The 21,106-nt window shown below is 48.3% G+C and overlaps 1 protein-coding gene and 1 non-coding gene across 2 annotated transcripts in view; one reads left to right on the forward strand and one right to left on the reverse strand.

The window, feature by feature from the left end:
• The first annotated feature begins 5,734 nt into the window (after nt 1-5,734).
• ABHD12B (abhydrolase domain containing 12B) overlaps nt 5,735-21,106 on the forward strand; it is a 35,925-nt gene continuing 20,553 nt past the window's right edge. Inside the window, exons 1-3 of the mRNA XM_056851119.1 lie at nt 5,735-5,792; nt 7,846-8,392; nt 20,953-21,086. Of these exons, the coding sequence (XP_056707097.1) occupies nt 5,735-5,792; nt 7,846-8,392; nt 20,953-21,086 (739 nt within the window). The remainder of the gene's footprint in view (nt 5,793-7,845; nt 8,393-20,952; nt 21,087-21,106) is intronic.
• Nucleotides 17,303-17,373, reverse strand: TRNAT-AGU (transfer RNA threonine (anticodon AGU)). The gene has a single exon. It is a non-coding gene; the product is annotated as a tRNA-Thr (tRNA).

The following is a 21,106-nucleotide window of genomic DNA, read 5'->3' on the forward strand; positions in this document are numbered from 1 at the left end:
CAGTTGTAACAGCAGGACATCTCCAGCCACCACCTGGAGCTTGGCAACAGTAGGGTGGTGCCTGGAGAAAGCAGGATATATGTAGGACCTCAGCAGGATATAATGCCGTAGACGCCACCCCTCAAAGTGATCGTTTTCCAGGCTGCCTTCAACCATTCAAATTGGAAGCTGAGAGAAAGAGAGAGAGTCCTTTTATGCAGGGACGTTTCCCCGCCGATTGCTTTGGGGCTTCTTTTTGATTATGCGTGCCTTTTCCTCCCGTCCTCTTGTCTCTGTTTCTCCAGCCACCATCTGGAGGTTAACAAAATATAAAATAGTGCCCAACTATTGGTGTGAACTTATATCCAAGACTCACAATGTATTTGTATATAAATATGAATTCAATAGTAGCCAAGGTACATATTACATTTGTAATGAAAGTCTTACAAAATGACACCTTATAATGCAGACTGAATATAAAATAATTCTTTTCCGCAGTGCTCCTTCATATATTATATGCTGCACCTGAAGGCTGGCAGCCATATCTGCGCATCTAAATGACACATTAGGGAATCCGCTCAAGACTGTTGTGTGCAGGGAGGCATGCAGAGCAGGATGACCGGTGGGAGAGAAGACACAAGGAATGCTTTTGTACAGAGCATGGCCTTATTTCTCACAGTGATGCACCTGTTAGAATGGGCGTTATTTCTACATCACCAGACTTCAAATGTTCATTGGATGCCAAATATGTTGTTGCTCCAGCAGCCTACATGGCCTTGATAGAGATTAACAACTCTAGAGGAGCATTTCCTCTTGCAAGCTGTGCGGCACTTCCCTCCGTGGTGCTTGAAGGCAAATTCAAGAAGATTCTGTAGCTTGAAAGATTGTGTTTATGGACGTTGCATGAGGCAGAAACAATAGAACATATGCTCTTGAGATGTCCTTACTATAAGAAGAGTTAGTTTTTATATGCCAACTTTCTCCACCTTTTTAAGGAGAATCAAACCGGCTTGCAATCACCTTCCCTTCCCCTCCCCACAACAGGCACCCTGTGAAGTAGGTGGGGCTGGGAGAGCTGTGACTAGCACAAGGTCACCCAGCTGGCTTCATGTGGAGGAGTGGGAAAACCAACCCAGTTCACCAGGTTAGTGTCCGCCGCTCATGTGGAGGAGTGGGGAATCAAACCCGGTTCTCCAGATTAGCCTCTGCCGCTCATGTGGAGGAGTGGGGAATCAAACCCGGTTATCCAGATCAGCATCTAGCACAATACCATATTCTGCACACACATATATAATGGCAATACCCCATGTATAAGGGGTCAAGTGTTATTCTTTGGTTCCTATTCACTCCTGTGTGATCACTGAGTTAGCATAAACTAGCAGCCATTATGAACCAAGTGCCAGTGAGATCATCCTTGCAGGCCTGGTACAGCTAGCCACCCTAATGAAGCCCAAAGCAGTGATTTAGGGGTGTCAAATAAAAATGTTAAGTTTCGTTTCTCCATTACAGATCATGTAGCCACCTAGATCCACACCTCAAAACCACACTGATAGGTTATGCTAATCCAAATGTGTCCATTATTGGGACTTTGTGTATCTACGCACTATATTACGTATGTGTAACACCCCTGACCAGAAGTTATAAACGTTGTTGCAATCCTTTGTTCTGGTATGTGAATTGTCCTGCGCGTTTGGGGCAGTTCTCACCCGGTGTGTATATTGGGCCTAATAAACTGCTTTAAACTCTCAACCTCCTACTGTGTTATTGTCATTGGGAATTAATACAATAATACAAGCATATCAAAAGAACAAAGAATAACACTGAAAAATCCTAGAACATTGTAATCATAGCTTCTGTTTGACAAGTGATTCTCCTTGCTTCCATTTGGCAATTAATTGTCTGGATATGAACTGTTTGCCTAGACGTCTGATAATGGGACTGATATCTACCATTACTTCATTTCTACTTCACTGGTTGTAACTCTACCTGACAACGACCTGATTTACGCAGACAAAGAACATGTTGAGTTTTTCTTCATCTTCGTGCCAGCAGTCCAATCGCTAATTGGGACTACTATCTACACTCTCTTTGGGTTTATGATCTGTCCACTTAAGAGCTTTTTGATCTTATATGAAGGGTAATATGCGGTACTGCGTAATTTCTATTTGCTTAAAGACATCATTATAAATTGTGTCTGAGGGTCTATTTATGTTCATAGAATCATAGTGTTAGAAGGGACCACCAGGGTCATCTAGTCCCACCCCCTGCACAATGCAGGACATTCACAATGACCTCCCCCCCACACCCCCAGTGACCCCTACTCCATGCCCAGAAGATGGCCAAGGTGCCCTCCCTCTCATCATCTGCTTAAGGTCATAGAATCAGCATTGCTGACAGATGGCCATCGAGCCTCTTCTTAAAAACCTCCAGGGAAGGAGCGCCCACCACCTCCCAAGGAAGCCTGTTCCACCGAGGAACCGCTCTAACGGTTAGAACATTCTTCCTGATGCCTAGATGGAGCCTCTTTTGATTTAATTTCAACCCGTTGGTTCTGGTCCGACCTTCTGGGGCAACAGAAAACAACTCGGCACCCTCCTCTATATGACAGCCCTTCAAGTACTTGAAGATGGTTATCATATCCCCTCTCAGTCTTCTCCTCTCCAGGCTAAACATACCCAGCTCCTTCAACCTTTCCTCATAGGACTTGGTCTCCAGTCCCCTCACCATCATTGTTGCCCTCCTCTGGACACGTTCCAGCTTGTCTACCTCTTTCTTAAATTGCTGTCTTTCTTAAATTGGGCCATTTATGCTTTTGCTGATTGCTTCCTTTTGTGCAAGTCATTGGCCATGTGGGGGTGGGGGTGGGGTTAGCTTTGCTTCTCGGCTCCTGCTAATTCTTGCCACAGTACACCACCTACTCAGGCGTAGGAACATTTCTCAAAGGGATTGCAGGTGTGACTGGATGTCACTGCTGAGCCTGGGAATCCTCCACGCTGCCACACGTGCCTTTTCTAAATTGGCAGGCCTTAGATTCCAGCTGGGGGAATTAAGGATCAGGACAACTGGGATCAGGACAGTAGATGGTACAGCAGATAAATGTGGGGTGCCGTCAGCACTGGAGGGAGACGCCAGAACACACACAGGATGAAAAGATGTGGAGGTGTCAGTGTTGCAAAAAGCAGCCTAACATCTCTCTTATTTCAACTGTTGCTAACTTCAGTTCATTCATGTGTGATGATAATCAGCATAGTAGGCCGCTGTTTTAATGAACTTGGCAGGAAAGGGAGGAAAATTAAGTATGGATGTGCCAAGGAGTTACAGACAGCGGGAGAGGAGATGAAGTCATCAGCCGCCCCATACCACGCCCCAAGCGAAAGGTTTTATTTTTTATTTATTTTATTTTATTTATTTGAAGAAGAGTTGGCTTACAATCACCTTCCCTTCCCCTCCTCACAACAGACATCCTGTGAGGTAGGTGGGGCTGAGAGAGCTCTTAAGAGAACTGTGACTAGCGCAAGATCACCCAGCTGGCTTCATGTGGAGGAGCGGGGAAACCAACCTGGTTCACCAGATTAGAGTCCACCGGTCCTAACCACCACTCTTAACCACTACACCATGCTGGCTCTCATAGAATCATGGAAGGGATCACCTGGGTCATTTAGTCCAACCCCCTGAAAATGCAAGAAATTCACAACTTCTTCCTCCCCACACCCCCAGTGACCCCTACTCCATGCCCAAAAGATGGCCACTCCCCCCCTCTCCAGGATCCCTGGCCAATCTGACCTGGAGAAAAATTGCTTCCTGACCACCAAGTGGCAATCGTCACTACCCTGGGCATGTAAAAAAGGGCCATGAGAGCCACACACTGACACAACCCTTCCTGCCCTCCCTCTCATGATCTGCCTAAGTTCACAGAATCAGCATTGCTGTCAGATGGCCATCTAGCCTCTGGTTAAAAACCTCCAAAGAAGGAGAGTCCACCACCTCCCGAGGAAGCCTGTTCCACTGAGGAACTGCTCTGACTGTCAGAAAGTTCTTCCTAATGTCTAGGCAGAAACTCTTTTGATTTCATTTCAACCCTTTGGTTCTGGTCCAACCTTCTGAGGCAACAGAAAACAACTCTGCACCATCTTCTATACTGCAGCTCTTCAAGTACTTGAAGATGGCTATCATATAACCTCTCAGCTGTCTCCCCTCCAAGCTAAACATACCCAGCTCCTTCAACCTTTCCTCATAGGACTTGGTCTCCAGACCCCTCACCATCTTTGTTGCCCTCCTCTGGACACGTTCCAGCTTGTCTATATCCTTCTTAAATTGTGGTGACCAAAACTGAACACAGTACTCTAGGTGAGGTCTAACCAGTGCAGAATAAAGCGATACCATCACTTCGCATGATCTGGACACTATACTTGTGTTGATACAGCTCAAGATTGCATTTGCCTTTTTAGCTACTGCATCACACTGCTGACTCATATTCAGTGTTTGGGCTACTAAGACCACAAGATCCTTTTTGCACTACTGCCAAGACAAGTCTCCTCCATCCTGTAATTATGCATTAGATTATTCCTACCTAAATGCAGAACTTTACATTTGTCTCTGTTGAAGTGCATTTTATTAGTTCTAGCCCACTTCTCCAGCCTGTCAAGACCATCCTGCATCTTGGCTCTGTCTTCTACCATATTTGCTACCCCTCCCAATTTAGTATCATCTGCAAATTTAATAAGCATCCCCTCTATTCCTTCATCCAAATAATTTATAAAGATGTTGAACAACACAGGGCCCAGGACAGATCCCTGAGGCATACCACTTGTCACTTCTCTCCAAGAGCATGAGGAACCCATTAACAAGAACTCTTGGGTGTGGTCTGTCAACCAGTTACAGATCCACCTAGCAGTAATAGGATCTAAACTACATGCTACCAACTTGTCAACAAGAATATGATGTGGAACCTTATCGAAAGCCTTACTGCAATCAAGATAAACTATGTCCACAACATTCTCAGCAAGGTAGAAACTTTCTCAAAAGAGGAGATAAGATTAGTCTGACATGACTTGTTCTTGAGAAACCCATGCTGGCTCTTAGTAATCAGATCCATCCTTTCTAAATGCTCAAGGACTGGCTGATGATTTGTTCTACAACTTTTCTAGGTATAGATGTGGGTCAGTAGTCACCTGGATCCTCCTTTTCCCCCTTCTTGAAGATGGGCACTGCATTTTCCAATCCCCAATCTTCTGGCACCTCACCTGTTCTCCAAGAATTCTTTAAAATAATTGTCAGAGGCTCAGAAATTACATTTACGAGTTCTTTCAATATGCTTGGATGCAATCCATCTGGCCCTGAGGACTTTGTTTCATTTAAAGAAACTAGAAGAAGAGTTGGTTTTTATATGCCGACTTTCTCTACCACTTAAGGGAGAATCAAACCAGTTTACAATCACTTTCCCTTCCCCTCCCCACAACAGACACCTTGTGAGGTAGGTGGGGCAGAGAGAGCTCTTAATAGAACTGTAACTTGTCCAAGGTCACCCAGCTGGCTTTGTGTGTAGGAGTGGGGGAACAAATCCAGTTCACCAGATGAGCATCCCTCACTCATGTGGAGGAGTGGGGAATCAAACCCAGTTCTCCAGATCAGAGTCCACCGCTCCAAACCACCGCTCTTAACCACTACACCACACTGGCTCTAGGTGTTTATGTACCACCCCAATGTCAATGCTAGGCTGCAACTCCCTTTCTTCATGATGTGTTCTGTTTTTGCCATGTTGAGCACCGTCAACAAGAGAAGACTTCTCCCTGGCAAGAGAAGACTGAGGAAACGTAGGAACTGAGCAGTTCTGCCCTCTGTTCATCACCTTTTACAATTTCACTTTCTTGTTCCCGCAATGGGCTTACCATGTCCTTATACTTTTTCTCACTTTGAACATTGCAAAAGAACCCTTTTTTGTTGTTTTTAGCATCTCTCACTAGCCTAAGCTCATACTGAGGTTTAGCTTTTCTAACGCTCTCCCTGTGTAGTAGAACATCTAGATTTGTGTCCAGTAGAAGAGCTAGACTTGTCTAGAGATCTGCACGTCCTGCTGCTGGTATGAGTTCTAAAAATCTGTTCACCCATGGGAAGAGGATTCCCCCTCTTAGATGGGTGATAGTAATATAAGGGGGGATTTTATTGCTAAGGCGCCACTTTCAGGTAATTTTAGGTGGATTAGTTTTTAATTCACCTGGTGAACTGGATTTGTTTCCCCACTCCTACACACAAAACCAGCTGGGTGACCTTTGGCTAGTCACACTCTATCATCTCCATCTACCTTGAAGGGTGTCTGTTGCGGGGAGGGGAAAGGAAGGTGATTGAAAGCTGGTTTGATTTTTCCTTAAGTGGTAGAGAAAGTTGGCAAATAAAAACCAACTCTTCTTCCTCTTCCTTCTCCTCTTCCTCCTCCTTCTCTTCTTCCTCTTCCAACTTTTACTATGGATATATGCAGATTTTATTGTTATATTATTCATAATATATGAACGTATATTATTACTGTTACTTATGTATCACCTCGTTCCCCAATGAGCAACCTGTCTGTCCTGGTAGAGGTAATTTCAGGCGTGGTGCTATAGACACCAGATTGATTGCCCTGGGTGATTTCAACATTCACGTTGCCGTCTCCTTGTCTGGGCCAGCTCCGGATTTTGTGGCCTCTTTGACTGCTATGGGCGTCTCTCGGTCATGATGTGCCCCACTTATACCACAGGACATACCTTAGGTTTAAATTATTACACTGAATCCTTGGGGGAAGTGCTGGTTTGGAGACAGGAGGTTCAGCCTCTGCCATGTGGTCCAACCACAACCTCATCGAGATGTGGGTGAATGAGGCACCAATACTCCACAGGTGTTGAAGCTCTGTTAAAATGGTCAGGCTGCGGAGATGCATGGATACGACCGCTCTCAGGAATGCCATTGGGGATTTTAAGATCCTAGTTGACAGCCCTGATGAGCAAGCGGTGGAAGCCTGGAATGGGAAACTCCTGGAAGCTGTCAACATGGTTGCTCCCCTTGGGCCTCTTCTACACCCAAGGCACAATCCAACCCCTTGGTTTATTACAGAGCTGGATGACCTGAAAAGTTTGGGCTGACGACTGAAGCCCTATTAGTGGAAAACGCATACTGAATCTGATAGAATGTGCTATTGAGCTCAGTGGAAACCTGAAAGGGTGGCGGTGACAGCAGTAAAGCGTGGTGTAGTGGTTAAGAGCGGCGGACTCTAATCTGGAGAACCAGGTTCAGTTCTCCAATCCTCCACTTGAGTGGTGGACTCTAATCTGGTGAACCGGGCTGGTTTTGCCAATCCTACACATGAAGCCTGCTGGCTAGTCACGGTTCTCTCTGAACTCTCTCAGCCCCACCTACCTCTTTTCCTCTTTTCCTGCTGCCCTCAACTTTTCCTATCATGACGGTCTTTTCCAGTGACTCTTGTCGTCTCATGACGTGACCAAAATACGACAGCCTCAGTTTAGTCATTTTAGCTTCTAGGGTCAGTTCAGGCTTGATTTGATCTATAACCCACTGATTTGATTTTTTTGGCCGTCCACGGAATCCGTAACTCTCTCCTCCAACACCCCATTTCAAAGGAATCTACTTTCTTCCTATCAGCTTTCCTCACTGTCCAGCTTTCACACCCATACATAGTAATAGGAAAAACGATGGCATGAATTAATCTAGTCTTGGTGGCCAGAGTCACATCCTTACACTTCAAAATCTTTTCTCGCTCCTTCATGGCCGCCCTTCCCAGTCTCCATCTCCTTCTAATTTCTTGGCTGCAGTCTCAGTAGCTTATATCAGTTGCCCCTTGTTTGTGACCGTCCTTCGCTCCCAACCCCCTGGAAGTTGGCCCGCCCAGCAGGAGCCACGAGGACGAGCGGGGGCCGGCGGGCCAGGTGGGCGCCGGCTCCACCTGCGCGCTGGGCGTGGCTCCCCGGGGCCGGCCCCGCCTCGGGGCGGGGCCCCCCTGCTCGGGCCGCGCCATTGGCCCCCCTGCCCGGGCGGGCGTGGCCGGCGGGTCTGGGCCGGCGCGCGCGCTCCCCGCCGCCGCTTTCGGGCAGCTGCGTTGCACCGGGCCGGAGCGGAAAGAGCATGAAGCGGCGGGGCGAGCGGGCGGCGGAGGCGGGCGGCTCCCCGGGCAGGGGCAGCGCCGCCCCCGCCGGACAGGCCGCGGCGGCGGCCGCCAGGGCCCTGCAGCCGGCGGCCGGGTAAGTCGCCCCCCCGTGCAAGCCAGCGCGCTCCCCTCGCCCCCCGTGCGCTTTGGAGACGCCTCCGCGGCCGGGCGGCGGGAGCTGTCGCTGCTGGGCAGGGGCGCGCAGTGGGTAGAGCCGGGTCTGGCAGAGGGGGGTTCGGGGCGCTCCCGCAGCGCCCGCGGGCCGGCCTACCTCGCAGGGTCCTTGGGAGGGGGAGAGCCCGGCGTTTGAGTTTCTGGGATTAAGGGTGGGGTGGAAGGTGGCGGTGCAAAGCGCCCTCGAGTTGCATCCTACTGATGGTGATCCTACTGATTGCATCCCACTGTTGGTGATCCTACTGATTGCATCCCACTGTTGGTGATCCTACTGATTGCATCCCACTGATGGTGATCCTACTGATTGCATCCCACTGATGGTGATCCTACTGATTGCATCCCACTGTTGGTGATCCTACTGATTGCATCCCACTGTTGGTGATCCTACTGATTGCATCCCACTGATGGTGATCCTACTGATTGCATCCCACTGTTGGTGATCCTACTGATTGCATCCCACTGTTGGTGATCCTACTGATTGCATCCCACTGTTGGTGATCCTACTGATTGCATCCCACTGTTGGTGATCCTACTGTTGGTGATCCGACTTCATTTCTTTCATTCTGCCGCGAGCCTTCGAAGGTCTCTTAGTGGCTGGCTGAGAAGCGTCGTGGCTGGTGGCTCCCAACTCTCAGCTGGGAATGACTCAAGGGGGACCTGGAGATATCAGCAGCGGTAGCCCCCCATACAGCAAGAAGAGCCAGTGTGGGGGGGACTAAGGCAAGGGAACCCTGGTTTTGGTTCCCCGCTCAGCCCTACCAGGTCATGGAGAGCCATCTTGAGCAAATCTCCATCTCTTGCCTTCACCAATCTCAGGGGTTGGAGGATAGCACGGCAGGGAGAGAACATTACGTACTACTGATGGTGACCAGGTGGTCAAGGCAAGAGGATCCAGCGGGTGCTGAGGAGAGTGACCAGGATGCTCGGGGGGCCTGGAGGCCAAGCCCTAGGAGGAAAGGCTGGGGGACTTGGAAATGTTCAGTATGGAGGAGAGAAGGTTGAGGGGGGGGGACAGGATCACTCTCTTTAAGTATCTGAAGGGCTGTCACTTAGAGCAGGGCAGGGAGCTGTTCCTATTGGCAGCAGACCACAGCACTGGCAAGAATGGGTTTAAATTGCGGGCGGAGAGGTACTGGCTGGTTATTAGGATTCCCCCCTCCCAGTAAGAGTTGATCAGCAGTGGAATCAGCTACCTAGGGAGGTCGTGAGCTCCTCCTCACTGGCATGCGGCCATTTATGCCTGGGAGGTTTGCCTTGGATTTGCCGCTCTCTAGATGCACATTTTCCCCATCCAAATTCTCAAAACTCTGTGTGGGGGCTTATTGTTTTGAGAATTTGGATGGGGAAAATGTGCATCTAAAGAGTGGCAAATCCAAGGCAAAACCTCCCAGGCATAAATGGCCACGGTCTGTAAGCAGAGGCTGGACAAGCACTTGTCAGGGATGCTCTAGGTTGATCCTGCATTCAGCAGGGTGTTGGACTAGATGGCCTGTAGGGACCCTTCCAACTCTATGCTTCTATGATTCTCTATGTTCTGAGGGGGTTTGCCATTGACTGCCAATGTCTAGCAAAGCTGGGCGGTCTCCCATCCAAGTACTAACCGGGGCTGACCCTGCTTAGTTTCCAAGCTCTGATGAGATTGGGCTTGCCTGGGACATACAGGTGAGGTCAAACAAACCGAGGGGATTTGCCATAGCCTGCCTCTACGGAGCAACCCTAGACTTCCTAGGTGGTCTCCCATCCAAGTACTAATCCAAGCTGACCCTGCTTATCTTCTGAGATCTGATGAGATTGGTCTAGGCCAGGCTATCCAGGCCAGTGCAGAGACAAACAGGTAGATTACCATTCCCTGTCTTCATAGCAATGCATAGCACCAAGGAGTTGCCTTCCTTGGCAGTCTCCCATCCAAGTGAATGCATGGTCAACTTACCGCAACTCTGTAGGGCTTTCAAGGCAAGAGATGTTTGGAGGTGGCTTTGCCATTTCCTGCGTCTGCTCAGCAACCCTGGACTTTCTTGGTGGTCTCCCATGCAAGGACTAACCAGGGCCAAGATCTGGCAAGGCTGAGCCATCCAGGTCAGGGATACAAGGTACCCAATGAATATTTGCTGATGGCAGTTATAGCCCACCTTTCTTGCTGTGATTCAAGGTGGATTCCAGCTAAAACCCCATGCCTGCAACCAACGAAATGAGAGAACGCTGCACTAAAAAACATCGGACAGGACAGACTGCAAAGCCGGCATTATAGGGTTAAAGAATAATGAAACGACACAACATATCGTATTCAACAAGGGCAGCCTGACTAGATTACAAAATTACCAGTGCCGTCAACATGGCATAATAGATGCGCGAAGGCTGCCTTAAATTCCGCAGGTGTTAATGACAGCCTTCTTCCCTTTATTAAAATAGTCTCCTGGCGTTCTATGGGGTGGGAGAGTCACGTGGGACCCTTTCTCACCTCCCCAGGCCAGCTGCTGCACCAGGCGGGGGCCACAACAGAGAAGGCGCGGTTACGGATGACTGTCTGCCTTACCCCTTTGTCAGGCGGCACCTTCTGAAGACATTTGTAAAAGGAGACAAGCGGCTGCTCCCGATGCGGCCGGCTCCCACTGAGAGGCTGGTGCAGCATGGACCATTTCTCTTGGACTCTGTGTCTCCTTGAGGCTGTGCCGTGACTGGTGCACAGTGGCTACCTGTGGTTACTTTGTGTACCGGAGAGCTGTTGTTCTGCAGTGTACGCTAAGCTTGTTTTGCTCGCCTTTACATTGGACCTGAGTTGCCTTTCTGAGCGCTCGAGGCAACGATCCATTAGCTGGGAACATTGTAAAAAGTAACGTATATACACACACACACACACATATACATACGTACACACACACAAAGGTTCCCAAACAGACAGGGAGCGACAGAACTGAGCTCCCGGTGTTGGGCATGGGTTGGTCTCGGTGCTTAGATGGTTTGCCAGCATGTTCTTCTGTTGGTGGAGGATGAGGAAAGAATCTTGTGTGGTGGTTTGGAGTGGTGGAGTCTGATCTGGATAACTGGGTTTGATTCCCCACTCCTCCACATGAGTGGCGGAGCCTAATGTGGTGAACTGGATTTGTTTCCCCCACTCCTACTCACGAAGCCACAGCTCTCTCAACCCCACCCACCTCACAGGGTGTCTGTTGTGGGGAGGGGAAGGGAAGGTGATTGTAAGCCGGTTTGATTCTCCCTTAAGTGACAGAGGAAGTCGACATATAAAAACCAACTCTTCTTCTTGTTCTTTTCCCTCCTCCTCCAGCACTGGTTTTTTAGTACAGTTACCCAAGCGGCTTCTTAGGGCACCACGGGGGCTCAATTTGCTGCCAGTCATCAGGGGTACAGGTGGTGCCTTGGCATTGCCTTCTGGGCCCACTCAGTGGCTGCCTGTGTCGGACCTGGGCTTGGATCCAGTTGGAGCGGGCCCAGTAGGTGACAGGTGTATCTTACTTGACATGACACAATACCTTGAACCTGGTGCGTCGCAGAGATCTGGGAAATACACATGAAGCTGCCTTGGTCCATCAAAGTCAGTGTTGTCTACTCGGACTGGCAGCGGCTCTCCAGGGTCTCGGGCAGAGGTCTTTCACATTGCCTACTGCCTGGTCCCTTTAACTGGAGATGCTGGGGATTGAACCGGGGACCTTCTGCATGCCAAGCAGATGCTCTACCACTGAGCCTCGGGTCCTCTCCAAATACACATGAAGCTGCCTTATACCTTATGTGGAAGGCTGTGAGTTTCATCTGTAAGTCAGAAGGGATACAGTCCCACATTAGGTTAGAGAGAGCCAGCGTGGTGTAGTGGTTAAGAGTGGTGGATTGTAATCTGGAAAACTGGGTTTGATTCCCTGCTCCTCCACATGAGCAGTGGACTCTAATCTGGTGAACCGGGTTGGTTTCCCCACTCCTAAACATGAAGCCTGCTGGGTGACCTTGGGCCAGTCAGAGTTCTCTCCAAACGCTCTCAGCCCCACCCACCTACCTCACAGGGTGTCGGTTGTGGGGAGGGGAAGGGAAGGTGACTGTAAGCCAGTTTGATTCTCCTTAAAAGGTAGAGAAAGTCGGCATATAAAAACCAACTCTTCTTCTTAGAGAAAACTAGGTCACAGAAACAGCTGCTTGCAATACCCAGTATGGTGTCGGTGTTGAAACCAGTTTATAAACCAGGGCATCATAAAGTAGTTGTGCCTTTCTATCCTTAATTTCCGTTGCCAGAATAATCACTGTCTTGCAAAAGGTAAGCTGGAAATTTGGAGGTGCAGGAGACGAGGCGGCTCTGACGATACCTTTTCTAGCCCAGCCCCACGGCGCTTTAGAATCCCTGAACTACCTGCATTGTGAGTGTAAAGTGTAGTCAAGTAACAATGCAGGCTGATTTATGGCAATCCCAGCAAGGGGCTTTAAGAACATAAGAAAAGACCTGCTGGATCAGACCCAGGCCCATCAAGTCCAGCAGTCTGTTCACACAGTGCCCGACCAGGTGCCTCTAGGAAGCCCACCAACAAGATGACTGCAGCAGCATTATCCTGCCTGTGTTTCACAGCTCCTAATATAATAGGCATGCTTCTCTGATCCTGGAGATAATAGGTATGCATCATGACTAGTATTCAGTTTTTTTATTAGCCATGAATAGTCCTCCTCCATGAACGTGTCCACTCCCCTCTTAAAGACTTGCAAGTTGGCAGCTTGCTTTCAAGACAAAGCAAGAGCAGAGGTGGTTTGCCATTGCCTTCCTCTGTAGAGCCTTCCTTGGAGGTCTCCCAAGTACCAACCCTGCTTAGCTTCCAAGATCTGATGAGATTGAGCTATACCGTGCCCCTTTCCCTCCAATTGCCTGCATTACATCTCCAAATAAAAGATGATGAAGAAGAAGAGTTGGTTTTTATATGCCGACTTTCTCTACCACTTAAGGGAGACTCAAACTGGCTTACAATCACCTGCTGTTCCCCTCCCCACAACAGACACCCTGTGAGGTAGTAGTCAAAAAAGGGCAAGAGTCCAGTAGCACCTTAAAGACTAACAAAAATATTTTCTGGTAGGGTATGAGCTTTCGTGAGCCACAGCTCACTTCGTGGCTCACGAAAGCTCATACCCTACCAGAAAATATATTTGTTAGTCTTTAAGGTGCTACTGGACTCTTGCCCTTTTTGACTACTGCAAACAGACTAACACGGCTACCCACTGTGAATTACCTGTGAGGTAGGTGGGGCTGAGAGAGCTGTGACTAGCCTGAGCCCACCCAGCTGGCTTCATATGTAGGAGTTCACCAAATTATCATCCGCCACTCATGTGGAGGAGTGGAGAATCAAACCTGGTTCTCCAGATCAGAGTCCACTGCTCCAAACCACTGCCCATAACCGCATCGCCACGCTGGCTTTCTTTAAAATAACTTTAAAAATGAATCTTGTCTCGCTTTTTTATTGCCACTGTTAGAATTAGAAGCATTTGATGTCCCTTTCCCTAAAGTTGTGTTTAGATGACCAAAATTGTGATTGAAAGTGTCTCTGTGTGATCTTAAGAACGAGACACCAGGAATTACCCAATTCTTGCCAAGGAGCCAGTCTGGCTGTGAAAAGCAAAGTCTGTGCCCTTTTCCTCCTCTTGGCCTGGCCTGGCTCTCCCTGTTATTCATTGGGAAAGGCCTCTTTTGCATTGTGTCTGCAGGGCTTCTTCGTCTGCATCCAGGCATCCCCTTGGCGAACGGCCCAGACAAATTTCTGCCGCTGGTTTCTTTTGTCTGCCCTGACGGGGAAGGCTCGCCTGGGGGGCATCAGAGGGTTTTAATAGGTCCTGGCAAAGTGCTGACCCTTTTAGCCTATATCGGGAAGGGTGCCCCAGATGCTGCCGGGCGGCCCTGCTGGAACGGCTCCCCCCTCCCGCATCCGTCACTGCCTCTTGTTCCTCCTCCTTTGAGCGAGGGAATTGAGGGCAGATGTGCCAATGTCCTATTTTCAGGCTTGGTGGTAGTGGTGGGGGTAGGGTTTGCCAGCTCTGGGTTGGAAAATACTTGGAGATTTTGGGGGTGAATGCTGAGGAAGGTGGGGTCTGGGGAGGGGAGAGACCTCAGGGGTTACAGTTCCATAGAGTCCACCTTCCAAAGTAGCCATTTTCTCTCTTTTTCAAAAAGTTTTTTTTCTTAAATTTGCCAAAAAAAATGTATAAACATACACATCAAATTCTTACGTTATACTAGAACTTACTCTATAGCTTCTTTATAGCCAGCGTGGTGTAGTGGTTAAGAGCGGTGGTTTGGAGTGGTGGGGTCTGATCTGGAGAACCGGGTTCGATTCCCCTCTCCTCCACATGAGCGGCGGAGGCTAATCTGGTGAACTGGGTTTTTTTTTAAAACATCTGTGCCTCTTTCTGGGTGGCCTCTGGCCCTTCTCCCTTTTAATCCTCTTTCTCAACCATGGAAAGTAGTGTTTGCTCTCATCGGCTCCTCTCTTCAGTGTCCCAATTTTCTTTTAGACCAGAAACTTGTTGGGGGGCTGGGATGTGTCGTCTTGTTCCTATGAATCCAATAGGAAGGCCTGGGTGCTGATAGCAATGAATTAAGTTGAAGTGAGTTCAACAAGGTGGTTTGGTGACCACTCCTCTTGGGTTACACAGGCCTTTGCTCCGATGGAACAGCTCGATTTGAGCCCAGGAGCGCCCTTGAGACCAAAAAAGATTTTTTTGGGGGGGATATGAGCTTTTGAGAGCCGAAGCTCCCTTCATCAGATATGTGAGAGCTTTGACTCTCGAAAGCTGATACCCTGAAAATCTTGTCGGTCACTAAGGTGCTACCAGACTCCAGTCTAGCTCTTCTACTGCAAACCACCATGGCTACTCTCTTAAATTTTGCTCCAGCTGTTACTTACCTGGTGCCCTGAGGACTAGTTGCTTTAGAGAAGGCGCTTGCTTTACTATCTGCAGGTCAAGAAGCGGGTGGCTTTCTTGGTGCCACCATAGATATTTTTTTCCTCTTTTGAGGTTTGCGCTGGTTGGTCAGAACTGTCTGATCCATATCACAAGCTGCGCACGATGAGCATGAAAGCCTATTGCCACGGGGCAAAGTGCATCTTTTGAGGATTATTGGGGGGAGGCTCTACTGTTGATAAGATGTCTCGCCAGGGTTATGGTTGAGGACAGCAATGGCTTACTCGGCTGTGAATTGAAGAAGAAGAGTTGTTTTTTTAAAGGCCAACTTTCTCTACCACTTGAAGGAGAATCAAACACCTTCCCTCCCCACAACAGAGCTCTAAGAGAGCTGTGACCAGCCCAAGGTCACCCAGCTGGCTTCATGTGGAGGAGTGAGGAAACAAATCCAGTTCACCAGATTAGCGTCCGCCGCTCCTGTGGAAGGGTGGGGAATCAAACCCGGTTCTCCAGATGAGAGTCCACCGCTCCAAACCGCCGCTCTTAACCACTACACCATGCTGGTGGATTAAAAAATAATAATGGATTGAGGGTGGGTTCAAAATCTAAATAATAATAACAACAACAACAATAATAATAATATAATAATAATACATTGGCTGGTCTCCCCTTCTCCCCCCTCCTTTCTCATTCCTTTCCCCTTCCCTTCCTTTTTTTTCTTATTCCTGCTTTCCTTTTTGGTCTCCCCTTCTTTCTTTGCTGAACCCCACCCCACCGTATGGTGTTGTGTTCCCTATTTTGTGCTGTGGGGGGTCTCCTTGTTTCCTTTTCGTTTTCCCTGGGACTGATCTTCACCGGTGTTGATGATGATTCCCCTCCTATAGATTAACCAAACTGCATATAGGAGGGAAATCATCATCATTTGGTTGTATGATTTGGGCGCCGTTTTAAAGCGGTTGGTTTTAAGATGTCAGATTTACATTGATATTTATATAATTGTGCTTTATGTTTTTCTTGTATTGATAAATTGCAAATTTTATACTGCTGCTAGCCATCCTGAGCCAATGACAACTCTTTTAAATGACAATGAATTGTGTTGACCTCTATGAATTGTTAATGAATAATTATACTTTTACATTATCTTATCCATCTATTATCTATGAATAATTACACTGTTGACAGTAGTCAAAAGTGTAAGCTGACAGGGCTCATAGAGGAGGTTCAGAGCATGGAGGATTGGACTGCTACCCTTCATGAGAACAAGGGTGGAGAGGAGGAGAAGGAGGAGAAGAGAAGAACAAAAAGAAGAGAAGAAGATGATGGGGGGGGGGTGAACCCTCCAGGATCCCTGACCAGTCTAGACCATCAGCGGCTCTCCAGGGTCTCAGGCAGAGGTCTTTCACATCACCTACTTGCCCGGTCCCTTTAACTGGAGATGATGGGGATTGAATCTGGGACTTTCTCCATACCAAGCAAATGCTCTACCGCTGAGCCACAGTTTCTGTGCGGAACTGCCATGGCCGACTGCAAAAGTATTTACCATGGCAATGAGAGCAACCAGGGAATTACCTTGTGTGAAAGCAATAAGAATTTCCACTAACGTACGGGTTCAGTAACCAGCTAGACATCAAGTAGTTGGGCTTTTGAATCCCCCCTCATCAAGTCCCTCCCCAAGAGCTCCTGACTAAACGTGAAAGTGATAGCATGAGAGAACAGGTGTGGCTACGTTTGGAGTATGGTGTTCAGTTCTGGCTCCCAAATCTCAAAAGATACAAAGGTGGAAAAGATGCAGAAAAGAGCTGCCCAAATGATCAAGGGGTTGGAGCATCTCCCCAAGGAAGGGAGGCTAAAACATACAGGGCTCTTAAACTTAGCAGGGTAGATGGCTAAGGGGGGATGGATAACTGAAGCCACCTTATTCTGAGTAATATCCTTGGTCCATCTAGGTCAGGCTGAGCAGAAGCTCTGCCACTGAGCCATAACCCCTCGCCTGACAGTCTTGAGCACATGAAGCTGCTTTACACTGGGTCAGACCATGGGTCCATCAGGGGCAGTATTGTCTACTCCGACTGGCAGCATCTCTCCAGGGTCTCAAGCTGAAGTCTTTTTCATCACCTGCTGCCTGGTCCTTTCAACTGGAGATGCCAGGGATTGAACCTGGGACCTTCTGCATACTAAGCAGATGCTCTACCACTGAGCTATGGTCCCTCCCAATGATTGGGATACTAACAGAGAGGCAGACCTTGAAGGGTGTAACTTTGCTGAGGATGGTGCTGTGAAGTTACCTAATACAAACTTGGAAGGTTTTAAGATGGGAGTGGACATGTTCATGGAGGATAGGGCTATCTGTGGCTACTAGTCATGCCTGTTACATTAGGTGTTGAGGAACACAGGTAGGATTGTGCTGTGAAGTTACCTAATACAAACTTGGAAGGTTTTAAGATGGGAGTGGACATGTTCATGGAGGATAGGGCTATCTGGCTACTAGTCATGCCTGTTATATTAGGTGTTGAGGAACACAGGTAGGATAAATGCTGCTGCAGTCGTCTTGCTTGTGGGCTTCCTAGAGGCACCTGGTTGGCCGCAGTGTGAACAGACTGCTGGACTTGATGGGCCTTGGTCTGATCCAGCAGGGCCTTTCTTACGTTATAATCGATGGGCAACTGAAATGGGGCAGGCAAGATTCGCCACTACGAATGTGTGGCAAGAGCCTCTATTTTAGATGACTTTGAAAGGGCACTAGGCAAATTCATGAAGGATCAGTCTATCAACAGCTGGTGGCTGTGATTGTGAGGTGAAGCCTCCATGTTGAGGAGCAGTGTACCTCGATATCACTAGCTAGTGGGCAATCGTTCTCTGGAGTGGCTATCTTCATGCCCTGCCTTGTTGGCTTCCTGGTGACCTCTGCTTGGCTGCTTTTGAGAAACTGGATGTTGGACTAGGTGGATCTTGCCTCCGATCCAGAAGGGTTTTTATTATGATTTATGGGGTGCTGGTGACTGTGGAGCAGCAGCAGGAACGTAATGAGCTTGCTTAGATTTTTATTTTTATTTTTTGCCACTGTACCGGAACATGTTGAAACACCGTCTCTTCAGATTAGACATTGCTTCCCAGAGCAGGCTCTCGAAAAGTCCTCGGGGGAGCCGAGCTGCTTGCTGTGCGGGGTTTGCGTAGGCAGCTTTCTCACCCGAGCCTACTCTTGCATCATAATTCAGGATCGTTGCTTGCTTTGTGCTTTGGCTCCCCCCGCCCAGCTTTTCCCTTGTGTGAACTACCGCTGGAAACTGAAGAAGAAGAAAGGCTGTTTTGTTCATTCACTCCCTTGTTGCTTTGGGCCAAGATTAGCCTTATGCGGCAGATCAACCTCCTCACATGCCCTTGCTCCCATCTCCTTTCGATCCTAGGTTTTTAGCAAACGTGGTTAACCATTCCACACACGGCCAGGGCAATGGAGGTACAATCCAGCCTACGCTAGACCTGACGTTTTCAGTTCCGTTCCCCCAAACGGGTCTGGTTGCTGTAGGTCCAATTCCAGCTCAGAAAGCTGGATAACCAGACCAAACTAATGGAAGCAGCCAGAAGGCATTCTTGGGGTGGTGCAGATGGGTAGGCTGGCTGCATTTAAAATGTCTGTCTCTCCTGCCTTCTCCCGACCCAGCTTGGTGTAGTGGTTAAGAGCGGCAGACTCTGATCTGGAGAAGCGGGTTTGATTCCCCCCTCCTCATGAGCGGCGGACTCTAATTTAGAGAACCGGGTTCGAAATCCTGCTCCTTCACATGAGTGGCAGACTCTAATCTGGTGAACCAGGTTGGTTTCCCTGCTCCTCCACATGAAGCCAGCTCTTAACCCCTACACCACGCCGGCTCTCCCTTCCCCCTGAAGTCCACACCACTTTCACATCATCTATCAACCCTAGTCTGCTGTTGGTTAATACTAAGTCACCCATTCTCATTAGGGAAGTCATCCACTCGATTGACCCTCTGATTCTCGGCTGCTTTTAATGAGCCAGCGAGATGTAGTGGATAAGAGCGGTGGTTTGGAGCGGAGGAGTCTGATCTGGAGAACCAGGTTTGAGTCCCTGCTCCTCCACATGAGCGGCGGAGGCTAATCTGGAGAACCGGGTTGGTTTCCCCAGTCCTCCACATGAAGCCAGCTGGGAGACCTTGGGCTAGTCACACTCTCTCAGCCTCACCTCTCTCACAGGGTGTCTATGGTGGGGAGGGGAAGGGAAGGTGATTGTAAGCTGGTTTGATTCTTCCTTAAGTGGTAGAGAAAGTCGGCATATAAAAACCAACGTATCCTTCTTTTCTTCTCCTTTTCTTCTCCTTTTCTTCTTCTTCTTCTTCTCCTCTTCTTCTCTTTTTGTTCTTCTCTTCTTCTCCTTCTCCTCCTCTCCACTCTTGTTCTCATGAAGGGTAGCAGTCCAATCCTCCATGCTCTGAACCTCCTCTATGAGCCCTGTCAGCTTACACTTTTGACTACTGTCAACAGTGTAATTATTCATAGATAATAGATGGATAAGATAATGTAAAAGTATAATTATTCATTAACAATTCATAGAGGTCAACACAATTCATTGTCATTTAAAAGAGTTGTCAATGATACATGTATATTATATACATTGACTATATACTTATATATAAAGACAAAATATTTATATCATATATGAGGGGCGTAATTTTGTTCTCCACCCCCTTAAAAAAACAGAGGATGGCAGGGACCTGTTCCAGTTGACAGTAGTGGATAGGATTCACAATAATGGGTTTAAATTGCGGGAGGAAAAGTTCTGGCTAGATATTAGGATTTTTTTTTTTACAGTAAGAGCCATTCGACAGTGGAATGGGCTACCTAGGGAGTTGGTGAGCTCCCCCTCACTGGCAGTCTTCAAGCAGTGGCTGGACAAGCACTTGTCAGGGATGCTCTAGGCTGATCCTGCACTAAGCAGGGTCCTGGACTGGATGGCCTCTATGGCCCCTTCCAACTCTTTGATCCTATATGTAGATCCGGCCCTGCGCAGAGGTAGGCAATGGCAATCCGCCTTTGTATGTTTTTTAGCCCTGATCTGGATGGCCCAGGCTAGCCTGATCTCATCAGATCTGTAAAGCTAAGCAGGGTTGGCCCTGGTTAGAACTCGGATAGGAAACCACCAAGGAAGTCCGGGGTCGCTACACAGAGGCAGGCGATGGAAAACCACTTCTGAACGTCTCTTGCCTTGAAAACCCTACAGGGTCATTATAAGTCGGCTGCAACTTGACGGCTCTTTTCGCCGCCGAGAAAGAATTTCACCTTTTCCAGCGCTGGTGCTTCAGGGAGAAGAAAATCTTATCAGTCGTGCGTAGGTCCTGTTTGAGAATTGTTGTGCTAGTTTGTGGAAGTAAGAAAAAAAGTTTTCTGTGTGCTTACGTCGTGTGTGTGTGTGCAGATCTTTACGAGGCCGTTGAAGACCATTTTGGGGTTAAGTTTGGTAGCAGTCCTGAACAGTAATTTTAAATTTTGATTTTCTCTTTTTAATGTGTTTTATTCTGTGTGTTTGAGGCTAGCAGTCCCCCCTCATCCAACGCAGGGGTTCCTACAACTGCTGAACTGATCAAGGATCTCCAGCATCTCAACTAATTGATCCCTAAAGAGATCCGCTGCAAATTAATTTGGCGTTCACCTTTGCTAGCAGCAAACTGGGCGTTGGTGCTCCTGTCTGCAATACAGGAACACTGGTCTTCCTTACAGGGTCGTTGTAAGAATATATGAATAACCTGGAGTGCTTAAGCTTTTGTTTTTGTTTCTTTCAGGGGACTTCTGGGCTATCTCCCAAACCTTAAAATCAAGAGGCTACTGGTGAATTTGTTTATTTTGTACGCTTCTTTCCCCTTCATGGTTCGACTCTTTCCTTCACTCCTACGGAAGTTTGTCTATCTCAATTTTTGTAAGTATTTGCTTGTCGGT

Source organism: Euleptes europaea, chromosome 6, assembly GCF_029931775.1.
Source record: "Euleptes europaea isolate rEulEur1 chromosome 6, rEulEur1.hap1, whole genome shotgun sequence".
Taxonomy (NCBI): domain Eukaryota; kingdom Metazoa; phylum Chordata; class Lepidosauria; order Squamata; family Sphaerodactylidae; genus Euleptes; species Euleptes europaea.